Source organism: Magallana gigas, chromosome 7, assembly GCF_963853765.1.
Source record: "Magallana gigas chromosome 7, xbMagGiga1.1, whole genome shotgun sequence".
Classification (NCBI taxonomy): Eukaryota; Metazoa; Mollusca; class Bivalvia; order Ostreida; family Ostreidae; genus Magallana; species Magallana gigas.
The window spans coordinates 15,273,985-15,293,425 of record NC_088859.1 but is presented as its reverse complement, the minus strand read 5'-3'; the positions used below and the strand labels follow the sequence as shown (position 1 = coordinate 15,293,425).

Genomic DNA, 19,441 nt, shown 5'->3' with positions numbered 1-19,441 from the left:
TTGTTCAATTGTTCAAAGATCATATCAACAAACGTTTATTCAACTTTAACCTCAAATTCTTATTGGAAATATCTAAAGATAATAAGTTTAGTTTTGTTGAAGATTAAAACTTTTGCTTTGCCATAAAGTATAACTTTTTTCGAAGCTAACTCTTTGTCTTCTTTAAAGGGGCATGGTCACAATTTTGGACAAGATCTATTTTTCTGTTTTTATTATATAAAATGCTTTAGAAATGCATTTTTAATAATCAAGTGAAATCTGAGAGTCAGTCGTTGAGTTACAAGCAAGATACAGGCTCACAATTCTTTGTCATGTAAACAAGGCTCCTGCCCTGTTTTTGTTTACAAATGTTCAAAATACCAGTAAAAATCTTTTTCAAGCTAATTAATCTATCTCTTTGTTCATTTTAAGCATGATCAAACAGTTCGTAACGTTCAACATATTCATTTTAGGTCTAAAACTGGTATTTTTCTTCAACGTTCAAAAGGTAAACAAAAGGCTTTGTTTACATAGGAAAGAATTGTAAGCCCTATAACTCGCTTATAACTCGACGAATGAGACTGAAATTTTGGTTCCCTATTTAATACGCCTAACTGAATCATTGTAAACATTAAAATCAAAAAAATAATTTTTGACCAAAATCGTGACCTTGCCCCTTTAAAGGCTAATACTAAAAGTGCATTATTATATATGGTATTTGATTCCATATTTTTAGTCTGATATAGTATTTAAACATGTTTTCATAACATTGATAGTAAAGTGGATAAGAACCTAGTTCAGAATTGACTGCTAAATCTGATGCTTTCCTATGTACAATAAAAATATCTTTGAATATATGATTTTGAATTTTTTCGAATGGAAACATTTAAATTTAAATCTAATTTATAGTCTGTGATCCATATTTCAGATCCATATGTTATAATTGGTACAATCATTGAATGTATAGTTTAGGTAGCACTTGAACTGAAAGGCTATAACTTCCAGGTATACTTGACTTTAGTGCATTATATGCCTTTTTTCTGAAAGTTGTTCAGAAGCAAACCTAAGCTTTTTATTTGATGTAAACACTGGTCTTAAGTATTTATATTGATCTGTTATAGGTACATTATTATGTTTATGACAAAAACCATACCTATCTTTCACTGTTGTTTTTCTGGAGAAAATCATTGCGTTGGTTTTGTCCATATCAAATTGTAACTGCCAATCAGTTCAATATTTTTCCAAAGTATTCAGACAATGTTGAAGCCCAGAAGGAGTTTCGGAAATTGAAACTAAGTCATAAGCAGAAAAAAATGCGATTAACAGGCATTAAATCATTGAATCAGGCATTTTAAAATAAGTAAAAGAAAACAATAAATGTTGTTAATAACATCAAATTTGAAATGGAGATTTTTTTATTCAAATGTAGTTAAAAATGTCGACATATTTTTTCCCAAAATTGATAACCCATACTAATAATAATCAATTATATCTTAATAATATATTGCGTATTTCCTTTAAAATGGATATAATAGTTGCCAGCGATAATAAATAACCTTATAGTATCATATAATGGTCATTACATTTCAAAAATACAAAAACTCTTTATAGTAAGTAATTTTATTTTACTTAGCCTCTTTGAAATTTGGGCCGTATTTTTTAATGTTAGATACGTTCACTTATATACTCACACCTCCACACAATGCAGAAAAATTAGTTAGACAAGAACGAAATAAGGTGCAAATGAAATATTTCATATTCAAGTGAATCAATAAAAACGGCATTTTCTTTTTAATTTTTGATGCGCTATATTGATCAAAAAGTAATTACTGTGTGTAAAGCTCAAGGCTCCGTAAAACATCGCAGCTTCTATATTTGTCTACATATGTTTAGTGTCAAGTTCTGTAGGTGATCAATACCAGGTATATGTAGAGGATTCACAACAACCATGCCACGAGGAAAACAAATCATCTCTGTTTTTTGTTTTCTTTGGAAGAAAACGACTTTAACAAAGCACAGAAAATTGTTGATGGTATGCATCAATTATTTTTCGTAGCATTGATTTGCAAAGCGACAATGGTGGCTATTGTACACAATCGCCAGAATGGTAAATAGTGATCTACCAAATCAATTATTCATAACTGTTCTCTGGGTGTAACTTTCATTGCTGACATGGACTACATTGTCAAGAGCGCCCCTTTTGACAGTACACGCAATACTTCTGTCCGCCCGGAACCTAACCACAATATATACCAACGCGTTTCCAGGACGAGGTGAAATGGTAAAATTTGTCTGGCAACTAAGTTTGCTGCTGCTGTTGCATCGGGCTAATAGTGGGTGAACTGACAGAAAACTTCGATGATAAACATGTATATATAAATACACTCATATTCTAACCTTCATCTTCAGTGTTACACATTTGTCTGTACAGATGTTGCTTCAAAGGCTATCGGTGTACAGATACCAATAAAGATGGAGGATTCGCTGTAGTACAGGTATGTTAATGTTTGCATGATGGGGTAATTATTTTTTAATTAATTATTTTAATCATAATAACTACATCTGTTCTCACAGATGAGAACTAAGATTAATCTGATTTTGCATTTGCTTGTTCGTGTTTCGAAACACATTGAAAAAGACTGTATATATTTTAAGAGATAAAAGATTTGTTTCTATGCGAAAATGTTTGTCAGTGTTTAAATTTCATCACGTTTAATATTTCTACACTTATTATACTTATTATGCATGCCAACATGTTTGAAGTGAAACAAAAAAGTCTTCATAACTCATACTTCACAAATCACTTCATCTCAAAATAATGCTTGCTGTGATCATTTAATGTTGCTTAGAACACAAGACAATCGGCCCTCCCACCTTCAAAGCTATAACATATGCGTTTCTTGCCATGGAGTTGTTCTTTTATCACAAAAGATGTATATTCTAAAGCTTATTTCATCTTAAACAATGATCCCAGCAGTGTACTACACCACCAAAGATTGTTGGTTCCTTTAATATTACTGACAGACATCTCCTTAAGTAAGAGGTGTATAGTCATATTGGAAACATTTAACAAACCTTATTACCTCAAGATCGGGGTCAGAGCGTTAATTCTGCTATTTGTTGAGCTTATTGTGTTCATTGAGTCAGAAACCAAAATTCATGGCGTCTTCTGTACGTAATGAAAAATGTTCTTGTTTGAAAGTGACTTTTCTTTTTTTCTTTTTTATTTGCATTTGATGTGTAATTGTATTTCAATGTATCCAATCTCTGTAGTTGATAAAAATATAACTCCAAAAAAGTTTTAGTTGCTATCTTTTTTTTTAGTTGTTCAGAAAGGAAAGCTTACTGCACAAATCTATTACAAAATAATCTGCAGGGTCCATGATTTTCAAGTATACTCTTTATTCGCCAGTTTATAAACGGAAGTATATCTAGTTAACATCGTGTAGTGAAGTGATTTTCTTTATGTGCAAATATGAAAAAAAAAAAGAAATGTCATGAGTTCAAGAATATTGATTCAAAAAAATTACTGCAACGTGAATATTGAAGCGATTAATTGATCATAAGACAAAAAACAATGTGGGTCAATACAATACATCGGCCTCATTTTCTGTTTGAACACCTTGCATACACACCAAATATCACGAATAATCATTAAAACACAAAAACTTTAAAAGCTTTCAAAGAGACTGGAGGGTATTATTGTTTGTTCTAAATCACATCACGTTATGCTTTTCAGGAACAATTGCTCAAAAAGCAATATTAAAATTCAAACAATAATGGCAAGTGCCTTATTGATTTGATTTTTGATTTTCATATTCGATATGCTATGTTCGATACATATGAAATTATAAAACGGAAATGAAAATTGCAGTGGATTTGTTTTTTTAGGGGGGGGGGAATTTTACAACAATCCGAAACAAAACCCTCTGTAAAGATTGCAGATGACGAAAACCATTCTTAAGACATTAGTTAAAAGCTGATTGTTTTGTACTTACATGTAACATGGTAGCCTATGTATTCAACTCATTTCTGATGACATTCTGTTATTTCTGCAGTTTAACTCTCGATGTTTTGTTTAATCATTCAAACAAAGCTTTCCCTCTAGTTATGAATCAACGATGCTCTTAATGTTTTTTTAAAATGCAAACCTGTTTACATCACGAGCTCCCAAACAAAGATAAAAAAGTATGGACATTTGCAGTTTCCAAAGAAAATTCGCATGTCTTGAAGAAAAAGTCTACTAAATGGTAAAATTGTCTGCGAGTCAAAGTACCTATCGATTTGCATCTTCGAGATTTTTTTCATCCCCTGTTTTAGAAATATTGTTAGGCAGAAAGCATAGGCTACATGGCTAAGACGTGGTTCATTACGGATATACACTTTGTCATTGTTCATAGTGTGTTATTTTTCTCTTGACTTGTCAATATTTTATGAGTGTGGCTCATCTTTAAGCACCATCTCCTTACTCTCGACAGGAATGAAGGTTTTCATGCAGTGAGTATCCAAAAATATTGACATATCTAATCTAATGTACCACAGAGAGTTTATGTCATATCTTTTACGTCGATATTGTTGCTGCAAAACCACTGTATTGTAAAGGGGGAAAACACCAACAAGTGTAAAGTGTAAATTAATTTTTTAGATGATGTATTTTTTTTATTTTTAAGCTTCATATTTTGCTAAAAATTTACGGTAAATTTGTTTTATCCAAAATGAATTCAAAAAAGTAGCATTTTTATCAAATGTATAAAAAAAATGATTCAGATACAAATTGATATAATGCAATGTATTTTAAAAAAGCTTTTACATGCTTTTTTGGATATAACAACTAAATGAGATAAAAGTGGGGGGAAACTAGATATTGATAATGCACTAGAATTATATAACTTTCCTTCTCAAATTAATGGTTCAATATTGTATTATCAAAAAGCGATATATGATATCTGGTGGTTAGCAGATCTGCACTATAATTGCCTACATGTTGTGGAACAACCTTTAAAATTCATGATTAGATAAGTTTTGTATCTTTTTCTTTGGAACCAAATGATTGCAAAGCAGATTTAAACTTTTTGTGCAGTACACCTCTCTGCTCTCAAATACCTCTGTAACGTCGACAGTCTGTATGTAATCTGTTATCAAGAAATCTACGTCTCTATAACGTAGACGTTTGGCTTCCTATTTATATTTTTTTTAAAACAGTAATAAAAGGTTTATACTTGTACCATATTAATTATGTTGCCTTAGCGCAATATTTCTCTCCTAAGCAGATTATAGTCCTTTTGAGAAAGTGAAACTATAATCTAATCTACTAGCGTTTCAGAATAAAATTTTCTCAGGAAAGGAATGCAACATTATTAAATTTAGCAAAGAAATTTTCCTTTGATAACTTGATAAATCCCATGCGTTGCGTAATATAGATGATGCTCTAAAGGTCACTTACATACTCCACTCTGCAATGTTTTCATTAATCATGATGTATAAGAATCCTGAGTCTTCATTCAACTAAGCGCAATAATTAGGTAATGACTCGGCATCGTGCTATCGCAATAAGCGGATTAAATAACACTGGGCCAATCGTCGTGCCGTCTTCATCGACACGGAATACGCTAATCAGCAGTTAATCAGGATTAATATCTCCCGGGAAATATAGAGAGTTGAGTGTCAAAAAATCAATACACTTATTTCCAAAATTGGCATTTAAGGAAATAAGGCCATAATTGTCAAAAAGAAGTTCGCAAGTTTCACCTTTTTGTTAAGGGAACATCGAAACCTCGAAACTTTAATGGACTTGCATACAATTTAATTACTATAAGTGTGACCATGAAAGCAGCCTTTTGATTAGCTTTTCTATTGCTCCCATATGAAAGATAACAAATCTTTGTATCTGGCGTGTCACTTCAGAAGTTTGAACCTTCTCGATTTGGGAACAACAAAATTTTAATGAAATTGCAATTAATTAACTTTTTAAAGGTGTGATAATGAAAGCAACCAAATTTTAAGATATTTTTTTCTAATGGAAGAATCAGAGAGAACACAAATCTTTGTATCTACTTTGAGTCCAATTATTATTGGGTATACTACATGATGACCTGCCGCTCTATCAATGGCAATCTAATGAGAGCCGCTGGCTCGTCTATTATTGAGGTGTTGTATCTATCCCCCGTGTTATTTCCTGGTAATAGAGTTGGCGGCTATATTGTGACAGAGTTGGGGAAGATGAATGAAGATGTTATAAAGGCTTTGGTTCATGTAGTTTTTGTGGGAAGAAACTTTATATAAAAGATTAAGATTGGCAACTGCTGATGAAGTGCAGATAGTGTAGATTAAAAGGAATCATTACCTTTAACTTCAAAAACCGTTCCTTTCTATGTCCCTTAGGTTTTGAGAGCCTCAACATTTGTATACAAACTTTGCTATTCGAAGCGTCGAATATCAATTTCTTTTTATATTTTCATAAAACAGCGCATGGTTTAATACTTTTCTTTGATGAAACAATATGATAGTTAAGCATTTTACGTTCCGTACGTTCTTTTAAGTTAAATAAAGTTTTGGCATTTATTTTTGAAATGAAATAAGTAATTTTCTTCATGTAACACTTAATTTTTATTATAGGTTCATAGACCCCAGAAAAAGTGCGTAGAAAAAGAAAACAACAAATTAATCTTATGCTAGGGTAATTGGGCATATTTTATCTATCGTTATATACCTTATCAGACTAAGGGGAATCAATCCTCGATGGTTTCCTTGCTGTCTGCATACAAGTGGGTCTGATTCCTGGAGCTAGCTATGTCAGCACACGTAAATTGTCGTAATTGTTTAACCTTTTATCCTCTATATTATACATGTATGCGTTTTAGAGGATATTGTAATTGCTAAAAGAAGAAAGCAATGTCCTAAAAGAAAAGGTATTCTGAAAGGTTTTAAGAACATAAAAATGTTCTCAATGCTAATAATAGTTTTAAACGAACTATTTTTCTGATAGATAAAACATTACCAAAGCTTGAAATGGTATCCGTTCTTAACATGCTATCCAAGAAAAAATCATGTAGACATTTTTTTTATCTTCATGGATAATCATTTCACTTTCTATGCATCTTTACCTGTACATAAGAACATCTGACACAGCCAAATATCTAAGTATCTCTTTACTCAATAACTTCTCTATGTTTCCTCTTTGAAATAAAAGATCTAATTTTCCAGCTGCAAGGAGAGCAACATAAACATTATAGCAAATAAACTTTTTGAAAGGTTCACTTTGCAACATCATGGTTAAACGTAAATTCAAATATCAAAGTCTTCTTTATACCTTGATGGAAGATGCTTTGTTCCAATAAATGTAATTTTGCATATTAGGTTCTTGCAATATTCATACCTTTGATATATGGTAAGGATATAATGGTTATATGATTATTAGATTCCAAACTGTATGCATTTAGTGACCGTTCGTTGAACTAGATAGATACCAAGGTGAGAGTCCAGTGTTTATATGAACAGTATGGAAACCAATATGTTTCGATACAAAATACAATAATTTCACATTTATTATATACATGTATGACAGGTTTCGGGCAAGATTGAGAACAGGAAGTATGCGAAGATTCTAAATTGTTTGCTGTAGGTGCTCGTAGGTTTTCATCGCCTAAGTTCCATCTCCTCAGAACTTGGGGAAATAAATTGACTCAATGGGCTCAATGGCCAGGATGATTACATCTGGATGTTTCTAAACCTATATTAACAATTGGGCAGAGCAAGTAATGTGAAGATACTAGAAGCTTTCTTTCATATTGCGTTTGTTGTAATTTATGATAATGTCAACATGTTTACATATACGCGATATTAAACCAATTAAGCGACTGAGTAGGGTCCATCGAAGTATAATAATCTTGAACGCTAACCTACGTCAATTGTCTCTATGTATGATGCTCAAGTCCGTATATTTGAAAATTTGCTATTGAGCTTAACAAGTAAATAACTTGGGTAGATATTGGTTTTTCGAAAGAATTTTTGCCAGTGAACTTAATATGCTGCTACAATATAACTTGTGTCTGGAAAGTTCAAATGAAGTTCGATGAAGGGACAGGATAGAAATAAGTTGGTGTTTCTTAAGCTATTTTTACAACTTTAAGAATTGACAGTATGTTTATTTAAGCGTTCACGGAATTGCACGGGGTCTAGCAGGTGGACAAACTGTGAAATTTTCCTTTTTATGGAAATAAAATTGATTTGAACATTGATTATGCTACAATTTTGGTGTTTAATTTATTCAGAGACAAACAGAACGCTGGTTTTGAACTTTACTTATGCACACATCAAAAAGCGTGGAGGAAAAGCATGCACTGAAAAAAAAAGAAAGTTAAATAATACTTATTAAATGTATCTGTTTAAAATATTATTGGATATTTCAATGTTTGGTTTTTTAAGTGAGGAATGTAGCATAAAATTAAAACAAACAAAGTGATCTGGCTGTGGGGGTTTATGCTGACTTGGTGTTATCGTTAAGAGCAAGTGAACCCAAGCAATAAACAAAAAGCAAAGGATGAGAACCCTTTGAATTACAAATTGATTCTATTCTGCCCTTGCCCTCACTGCTGTGTTATCTTCTTTATTAATAAAACACCATGGCCCGGAAATTAGAGACCTTCTGTTTACAGGTTATTGGCTTATCGAATAAAACAGAATGATTTTTTTGTCTACACATGTTGCTAAATAATGGTTTACTCTAACTACAACCATTGATTGTAAGGTGTCGACATTACGGTGAAGGAACGTGGAAAATATGATGTAAGTTTATCGTTACTCACGCTGTTTTATTATTCTTACATATTTCTATGTTTTACAGTACTGTGGTTTCATCAATATTCGTTGAATACCAATTTTCGTGGATTTCGTTGTTTAGTTGATCCACGAAATTAAATGTTCATTGAAGTGCAATTTTTATTAACATTTTGTATTGATAGGGTCATTGGCCACGAATTTACGTATCCTTGAAACTGTGATTTTCACTTTATCCACGAAAATTGATGCCCTTGAATATTAATGAAACCACAGTATTTATCAATTGACGTGTACACGTGCCTCTCCATTATTGCCATTGTTTCGTTTCTTGTTTTAGAAGCCATATATTGTCATTTATTTAGACTAAATACGTCACCGAGCATATACGAGCGAAGACAAACGTAAAAGCTAATAATGAGTGATACCATAAGCTATTCCCTTTAAAAACATGAAAGGAGTTTAAATGGGTTAAAATCATCACTTAAGACATATTACTATAAATGATTTAGAGATAAAGGGATTTTTGTTTACGGCTATTTACCAACCAAATTCACAAACAATCTTGGAGATATAGAATCGTTGGTTACTTGTTTTAAACTCTCTCTCTCTCTCTCTCTCTCTTTCTCTTTCTCTCTCTCTCTCTCTCTCTCTCTCTCTCTCTCTCTCTCTCTTCGATTGGCTCTGCTAGAAACATATACTCTATAGGTCTATTTTGAGGATACAAACTCACAAGAAATAATCTGCATTGCATAAATGTCATCAGTACTTGCCTCTTTTTCCATACTGATTACATCAAACTGTTAAATTAAAATACAAGGCTACATCGAGATTTTAAAAAAAGTTGGGTTTTATTAAACACTTAATCCTAACTCGCAAATTTACATCTACGTATTTTCATATATCCTTTATAATCTATAGGAATGCTACTATGATTGCATTATTCATCATGAAATTTAAAGATACTTCCATGTAAATTTTATACAAAAATGCAATCATTCATTTGTTTAATAATCACTTTATAAATTAACACACCCGATATAAAATCGTAGAAGCTATTATTTATTCGTGGGAATATCGTATCAATCGTATAACTTCGTACGCATTCGTAAAAGTATCGTATAAAAATCGTCTTCCATGTTTACTTGCTCGTAGGAAAATATCAAAACGTTCCTTACTTAATCGTTGAAATTCGTACATAAATCGTCACAACTCGTTCTGTTATCGCACAGACATCGTACATTGTCAAGTAGATATCGTAGTCGAGTCGTACTAGATTTAAAAAAGCACCTCTGTAGAACCATCGCAAGACTGATCTGGCGAATTATGGCGACTTTTTGCTTTTAGTAATTCGTGGGCAATTGTAGTATAAACCGTGAAAGTGTGACAGGGGCTTTACCTAAGAACAACAATAGGCAGTTATTTTAAATGTTAACATGTCCAATTCAGTTTCAATGTTTAAAAAAATCAGAAAACATGTTAAAGTAGTTTTTTTCCTAAAATTGTTGTTTGTTGGATATATTGTTTTGTATATCTGACGTCATCTTAATGAATACGTTATAATGATGATGAATGAAATTTTGATAATCTTTCTGTATTTATTTTTAACCCCCTTTGCCTAAAATTTAGAATTGGTTGGCAATAATCAATAGATATGAAGATAAAGAAAAAACCTGAGTTTTATCTTCATCTCCATATCTAGCTCATTTCTGTATTTGTTAACTGAGGTTATGAAAAAGGTACATCATATTTAAAAATTTCTCATTCGTACTGTTCGGTGATTCAACAACAAACTGAACTCTCTGAAAATTTTCGGGGGGGGGGGGGGGGGTTGCATTGTTTAATTCATTGAGTCATTGATACACGTAGATTGATAATGAGTAAGCGAATGTTCTTTGCTGCTGCGTAATTGTCCATTTGGAATACGAAAAACGCAATTTTGTTTCACGTACATTAATTTTTAATTATATAATTCTCTCATGCTATAATGGATAATGGTTTAATTTTGAGAGTCGCAGAACGATGATTCCTTTTGATATTGGTTGAGATTTTACAAAATTAACGGTGATGCTGAAAAATCGTTGATTAAAAGCACGTTGTCAACATTTTACTAGCATTAAGTCTTCCCGCCTATTCCGAAATTTGTTTAAGCTAGGCCTCACCTAAAATACTAAGTATGCTTCATCCTAATATTTATATCTAAAAGGATTGTTATTTGTTCTGTTTTACTAACAATGGACAAATTATTTGGTTATATTGCCAGCTTCAACTGTTGTTAACCGTAAACGTTTGTGTTAAATTGGTTTTGTTGTGTACAAATATTTGTTTTTGTTTAATTAAGATTTTGCAGCTTCCATCACATCCTTTCAAACTCGGATTAATGAACAACATTGATCAAAATCGTCAGCAATAAACAAAACCACCAAACCAATTTCCTCTCCAGTAATCTATCATGCAAATCTCGACTAAATCTTCATCGATTTCGTTATGTCTTAAGGGTCTCTTTGACCAACTTTGTACTCTAAAGAGCTTTTCTTTTGTTTACTGTGACATAACAACAACGTTAACGTTTGCAAATGTCTTTCCTTATATGAAACTACTGAGAGACTTTCATAGACCATCATACATTGATTTTGAAATATTATATAATATAATACAGCGTCTCCGCTTTGAACCGTTTGTTTAATCGTTCTGATAGTTTATCTTACTATGAAATTTATTTTACTTTTTGTTAAATCTAAATATAAATTCCCTACATTCAATGTACTCGGTAATTCCTTATATATGTTTAAAACTTCATAATAAATTTTAAATATAAACTCAATTATATGTTTCACTTGTCTGTTTTATTACAACTATTTACATCGTTGTTTGATTTCAAATTTTCCATGCTTGAACACTAATTATAGTGACGTGGTCTAAAATACTGGTAAACCCACATCTGATGTCAAATATTTTTCTCATAATAGAAAATATATACCCTCTACCTAGTGTTATAAGGTAGATGGTATATATTTTTGATAATGAAAAAATATATAACGTCAGCTGCCTGTGGGTAAACCCTAAACTACTATTTAAGGATTAAGGAATCATTCTTTGAGTATTATGAGATGATAATTTTGGTCGGGGCGTGGTCAAATCCAATAAAGCCTGAAGGGCTTTATCATAGATTTGACCACACTCTGACCGAAATAATCACCTTATAATATTCAAAGAATGATTACTTATAACTTATATTCATATTATTTCCAATGTACAACTACTTTTTTTAATGTAGCACATGCTATATGTATTACTACGCGGCGCAGCCAATTTCGTTTTTCGGTTACGCTATATGACACGCCCATTAATTTTTGTGTCACTCATGTTTTATGAAGTCATTGGGTTTTAGGGTTCAAATGTTATCACAGACAAAGACAGTTGAAAATGTAAATATCGAATAAAACCTTAAACACATCCGCGGCTCAGTTCTGCTGCTACCTTGCTTATGAAAAACAATGGCTTCTGTGACGAACATTTAATCCTTATACCAGACTATAAGTTATAATAGATATAAACATGAAAATGTGAGACTGCATACATTTAAGTAAATAATCAAAAAGTCGGCAAAAGATTGGGGCCAAAAAAAAAAGGAAAATAACCAGTCAACTCAAACAATACATAACATATAGTAAGGAAGAATGAAGGGATGAAGCTAGACAAAACTTGCAAAGCACACCGATTTGGAGCCAAATAGGTCATTAGTAATTATACAATACATATTTAATACATGATAAATAAAAACTATAAGTATTAAGTTCACATAAATTTGTTTATATACATGTACATCAATACACTTTAATTAACTCTTATACAAAATACTTTATGATTCCAAAATAAACAAAAATGTTTGCACTGGCTAAAATAATATTAGTATTGTTTGAAGACAACAAACTTTCATTTGTTTAGAATATGTAAGGAATGGTTTACTTTGTGTAATCAAGCATTCAAATAAATCCCCTTTCGGGACATTACTATACCATACCTGATATATCACGAATACCAAATATTTAACAAACAATTAATGTATCAGTAATTCTATTGTAAATATTTACTCATAGCAAACAAAAAACAAAAAACAAATGCCAATGAGTTTTCCCTTAAGACATACAATAAAAAAAATCATTTGTTTTTAAAGAGATAGCATACACAATGCGACAGATTGCTGGATTAAGACTCCATTTCGTTTTGCAATTTCGTGACCATTTTGATATTTTTCCTAAAAGTATGTTTGATAATAATTAATTTTAATATAAGTTTCCAGCAGTCTTGTATCAAATTCTCATTAGTTTTTCGCAAATGGTTGCTGATTTTATTAACAACGCGTCGGAAAATGTCGACCCGTATAATGTAGCCTATAATTGAATTGTTTTCAGTTTGCAAAAACATGTCCCATTACCAGCCATCTGTTATTGATCAATGATTTTTCTTCATTTTTACCCAACATCTCTGTCATCATATGAATAATTGATCTACCCAACTATTCAATAAAAATATTATTAATTACTGAGACGGTAATACCACCCTAATCATTGTGAATTTTTTTTCCAATCTCACAGGATCAAAATGAGAAACCAAGCCTTAAATAAGGAAGAATTGTTTTATCGCGTCGGATAAATTTAAAATATACGTTCGTATGACAATAAAAAAAATATCGGCCATGAAGAGTTTGTCTCTTTATTGCCTCTTGATTATCTTTTTTTCTGAGCCTTGTTTATTTATCCACTAATGGATTTACTATCTGTTTCAGCCTGGGAGAATGCTCTTTCCGCCAGCTAATTAAGATGGTCCCCTCTCGAAATGCGACTCAGATATGTAGCAGTGAACAGACAACGCAGCCCAATATAACTCAGAAGGACTCAGAAATCGAAGCGGTGCTCTATATCGTTGTAACATTGTTATTTTACTCGCTGGGAATAATCATCGGCATTATTTTGTATCTGAAGAGAGAGAAGCAAGAGATTGAGGAGGATAAATGGTATGACGAGTTTTTATCATACGCTGAGGACCCAAATACGGCTTTACGGTATTCAAGGGTTCAGCAAGTTGTGGCTAGGCTTAATTACTTGGAACAGCAGAAACTGAAGAGGGAGAGAGCACCAACAGACAAAAAATTATCAATAATGGAAAACAGACGGACGACGTGTGAAAATTTAACGATTGTGGAAAGTGAAAAAGCAGACGAGAGGCAAAATGTGTGTGACCAACAATGTTGTGTAGTGGACGAATGTGGAGAAATGGCGGATTCCAATGTATTTCAGCAAGACGGAGAGTCGATCTCGGCCGTTGTTGCCAAACTTATAGATCCCGAAAAAGATAAGTATCTACTCGAGGATTCCTTTGAAGACAATATTAAAAAAGGCATTCCATCGTCCTGTTCTATGCAGTCTATCAAGGATTACGAAGAGGAGCCGAGACGTAGCGAGCGTTCTTCTGTGTCGTCTGCCAACGAAGAAACTTTGATTGGAGAAGAAAAGACTAAGTTGCTAACAGAAGGCGACAATGTATTTGATGATTCCTGCACAGATCAACAACAGAAGAAAATCAAAGGATGTATAGTCACAAATGTTTAGCGGACGTCGATCGGACGTACCGGAGATGTCTTGAAAAAATTAAATTACAGACCAATGCTGCCCATGGCAGTTGCAATTTGTTTACGACGTTTTAATACTCGTGTGAATTTGGCTGTGCGTGTATCGATTGGCTGCAGATGTTAGATGGAAATATTTGATATGTGTTTTTCACATCGACCAATGTTAAAACGATTATGTATACACTATTTTCATCGAACGAAAATAATTAACTTCAGTAAGCAGTAATTCATATCTGAATCGAAACAACTGTTTTGTTTTGTGCATATTTTGTATGTTTATATGTTAAAACCAGTATTGATCTTTGCACGAATTTGTGAGTAAAAATATGAATGTTATTGTATTTATGCATATTTTTTTCAAAGCTTGTGAATTTGAAATGATGAGCGGTTGAGAACATTGGATTAATCCCTTTTATACCCGCAAATTTACGCTGTATTTTGCGATCGATAGCGAAAAATATAGAGAGGTCTTAATATCTTTTCTTTTTTATGTTGAAAACCCTAACTTTTTCATTAGTGAACACTTCTTAAGTTTTCTACAATGTTTTAAAAAACCATGAGATACTACAACAGTAAAAAAAATTACACAGTCTAAAACTCTTTTCCATGATGTATGCAGCAAATATTTAACCGACCTTGTTTTTTATACGCAATGAAATACATGTATGCTGTGGTATTAACATGTTCAATATTTTAATGATTTCATCGTTATGGAACAATATAGATTCTAATTCTACGTCTTAAAGTTTTCTAAATGTTTGACTGAGCGAGATTTATCTCTCCAAAATATGCAGTACGAGAAATATGCAGTAAGAAAATCTTTAATTTAAGGAACATGTTTACGTAAAATCGCTGCAAAAAATGCAATGTGAGAGTTTCGAAACAGAATAGAGCGTCTTAATTCAATTATTCTGAGAAGAGATAAATGTTTAAGACTGAAGTTAACAAAACTTGAAGTGCTTTGTATTCAGCACTAACATCCTGAAACTCTCCATTTTTCTAATGTATTGAAGATTCGCTAAATTCAGAATTCTGAACAAGACATAATTGATCTCAAAACTATCATTAGGAAGGCTACAAAAAAGTAAATGGAAGATCCATTTTAATAGAATATAATAGACTTCAACATATCTCTCTCTCTCTCTCTCTCTCTCTCTCTCTCTCTCTCTCTCTCTCTCTCTCTTTCAGCGTTTGTTCATTTTCTCAGATTGAAAACATTAACAATGTTCGTTGGAATCGAAAAAGATACAAATTAATATACTGGTATGTCAATCAACCTGATTGAACCTCATAGTTAATCAGACTACCTTGGGAATATGCTTAGATGTTCTATCAGAGGAAAAATATTTATTTTAGTATATCTCTTGACAGAAGCAGATATTGAAGAAATAAAAACATACCTTTTCTGGGTTTCTTTATTTTATTTTTTTTATCATTTTTCAATCTGACAATAACATATATATATATATATATATATATATATATATATATATATATATATATATATATATATATATATATATATATATATATATATATAAAGATTACTGGACAATAAAGATTACTGGACAATATGTACTTAACTCTCAAACACTTTCAAAATGTACATAAATGTTCGAGACACACAGATGTAATTAAAATCATGTTCGCTGAAGAGAGGTTAAAAATATATGCGATCAATTCCTATGGTGCAGGAAAATACAAATCCTACACGAGAACTTATAGTTAATAAATTTGAACCAAATATTTACATATACATAGTAAGGTTATTGTCATAAGCTTAGTATGTTCAAGACTTAATAAGAAGCTGCTTTATGGTCCTCTAATATGAATGGAGTTGATTTTCAACAAAACGAATCTTTCATTGTGCATTTTACGCTAAAACTCTCGATCTCTCAGTATTTTAAGTTTAATGTTTTAATTCATATTTCTCAAATCAGAAAAAGGTGTCACTAAAATCGTTCAACCATAAAAATATTACATTTAGAATCAATTTCTTGCATTTTCACAACAAAATCTCCCCTTTCTAGTCCTTAACAATCAGAAACACGAAATGTAAACAGGGAACAATCTCGGTTTTTCCGCGTGAAGACTTAGATTTCATTTGCTCTTTGCAATCAATAGAAGAAGAACATACTTAAGTTAAGAGAAGCCCTCGATTAATTGCGACGCAGTATCATACATCGTTCTTGATTCGGATTTTTTTTTTCTCCCTAATCGATCTTCTGAGTTTTTTGGGGAGAAAAGGCAACTGGAGCTATGGTTTACCAAACGTAAGAATAAAAACCTTTCTTCGGCAGACAAGTGAGGAAAATCTAATCATTGTAGTTGAGATTTCTTTAATGGCAAGTTTTCGGTCGAAACCATAACTTCAACTTTTTTTAGTTTTATGATCTTTTCTTCGTCATAGTCTTTTGTTTTGCTGAAAATCAATTATTTGTTCATTCATTTGTTTTTCAGAAAATACATTGCCATTTATGATAAGGAGTATTTCTACAGAAAGTAAGGCCTGTCTCTAGTGCTCAATTAATTCTTTGGCTAAATCTCAATAAGTGTGAGGAGTTTTTATAAGACAAAACATGCCTATATTAATAAAAAACAATTGGACAGTACAAATGAACTTCTCATATACATGTAGAAAAATAAAAGAATAGAAGTTCTTGCTAAACAACTAATCGATAGAATCCAAATCAAGCACACTCTTTATGACATATAACATGTTTGTTTTTCTAGTTGAACTTTTTATGTGTCGATTTTACTGGGAGAGAGGGGTAGTGTGGATGTGAATTTGTGTATTTTGGCCTACCCTGATACTGCTTTTTTCAGCAAAATCAAGTTCAACCAATCAAATATTTTGAGAATGAATTCGTCTGAGAAATAGAAATGAATGCCAAAAATAGCATCTTCAGTAAATGCTTGGAATCAAGGGTGAAGATTCAGGGTTGTCTCTATATGATTGCAAAAATGTTTCTGTTAAAAGTACAAATACGTCATTACGTTATTGACTAACTAAAGTTCGTACAAGTTAACACCATACAAGATATCTTGCTACAATTGTAAATATACAAGCTGGGGTTTTTTTCTATGTGAGTGTCCAATGTTGTTTCATAGCATTTTCATCCTTTATATTTATATATCGTTATGTTTTACCTTCATGGATATACTATATTATTTCAAATACAAACATTAAATAAAATATAAGCTCACTTAGTTTCTTAGTATGACAATCTGACACCACGCACATGTTCCCATGATAGATTTTATTAGATTTCGTTACTTAACCGACTTACATCTCCCAGTGGTCTCGATTTTATTTATGGAGTTCAACAAGTTTCCTCGGTATGACCTTCTTGTTCTACTTTGCTATGAACAGATATTTTGAACGTTCTCCGAGTGCCGCTGAACCATTTAGATATCTGTCTTTGATGGTAGTGCTTATATAACCATATATTTAGATATCTGTCTTTGATGGTAGTGCTTATATAACCATATTCAGATAGCGTGTTACATTTTCGTACACATAGCAATAAACGGCTGAAGATAATGGATTTGCATTTCATACATTTCAAACTGAAAGCCTTGAAGACTCACATATTGTATAGGTCGTGTACATAAGATTGTATATTATTTTTGATGTGCTAGTGTTTGACTTTCGAATTTCTTATTGATATCATAGTTTTGATTAATAACGCAGGTCAAATATCAAAAATGCCTTAAAAACAGTATAATTTTTAATCAAAACAGGGCTTAGAACGAAATTGTGTCTTATTTCATCGTTAGATCTTTTACTCCTACCAATCATGAATTGGGTGTAGACTCGCCATATGGTTCATGAATAAATCCGGATGAATTGGCAATAATGTTTAAGAAATATGAAAGACAACCTGATAAGCAACGATACGCGAAATAATGAATTGTAATAAAGCCCATGCAAATGGGAGAGCTGATATACCGAGGACTCCGTCTAGGTTTATCCTGTTTGTCAGATACCCCTTGGATGTATAATTATGATAACTGTTTCATATTATGTGATATTAGTCTCCAAAACTCATTACATATTTGCATAGTAGTTTGATACTGATTCTTACTCTTTTGATCTTTATTTTTGGGGGTTTTTTTCGAAAACCAGTTGCATCCATACCTGTTAGTGTTCTTATTAAAATCTTGGCAAATCATCATTCTTAGCCAAATATCTCCACAATCTAATTAAAATTTTGTGAAGCAATCTATTAGGAGCGGATCAAAGCGGATCAAAGATCTAATTTAATTTAAATTATATCTCCACCGCCTCGTTGTCATATCCACCAATGTTTGCTTTGAACGTGTCTGTAAGTAGCATTCCCACAAATATTGACTACAACTGACGTTAATAAACCATAATAAAATCATTACAATTGCTTTAAAATATATCCAATCATATCAATGGAATTCCTGCCAACATTATATTAAAGATATGTCTAGACAGTGTTAGTTGATATTAGAAATCATCGACGTATTAAATATCTTCATTTTGCAGAACAATCTCCATATGGTTTATAATTTCTGTTTTATTTCCCAAAGGGACATTGCTATGGAGCGAAATCCTACAATGGCTTGAAAATTGTACCTCAATATCATCAACTAGTCCATGCAGTCGGCCATAGAACGAAACAAGAGTAAACTAATAAACAGTATTAGACTATATGTGACATGTAAACTTGATACTTAACATTTTTTTTTCAAAACCATGGGGACCATCTTTGGCAATTTCAGTAATTTTTAACTCACCAAATCAAAGTTCATGATTAATTTCCTGCTTTTTAGCGTCTGTCGTAATTTTGAAAAAAAAATTAACGCTTTCTTTTCCTTCTCTCGAACCACTGAGTCAATTTCAACCATTAGGGCAAAGGACGGGTTCCTTCCAATGCTTTATAATTAGTTAATTAGGATGGAATGTTCAACACAAATTTTCGCCGATCAAACTCCCATTGTTATTGTACACATAGACATTTTGCATTATTGACGAAATGTCCGGAAAACAGAAAAGATCTGTCAAAAATCTTATATAAAACTATA

General features: G+C 31.9%; 1 protein-coding gene across 4 annotated transcripts; it reads left to right on the top strand.

The window, feature by feature from the left end:
* The first annotated feature begins 1,997 nt into the window (after window positions 1–1,997).
* Window positions 1,998–14,722, top strand: LOC105334040 (hypothetical protein). 4 transcript variants are annotated; one of them, XM_066066608.1, is made up of 2 exons: window positions 1,998–2,474; window positions 13,544–14,722. In XM_066066608.1, exon 2 carries the CDS (start codon window positions 13,578–13,580, stop codon window positions 14,364–14,366), a length of 789 nt encoding a protein of 262 aa, XP_065922680.1. In that variant the 5' UTR covers window positions 1,998–2,474; window positions 13,544–13,577; the 3' UTR covers window positions 14,367–14,722. The 4 variants fall into 4 exon arrangements, with proteins under 4 accessions (XP_065922680.1, XP_065922677.1, XP_065922678.1 ...); XM_066066605.1 differs by lacking the exon at window positions 1,998–2,474 and adding an exon at window positions 4,335–4,476; XM_066066606.1 differs by lacking the exon at window positions 1,998–2,474 and adding an exon at window positions 8,650–8,763.
* The last annotated feature ends 4,719 nt before the right edge of the window (window positions 14,723–19,441 follow it).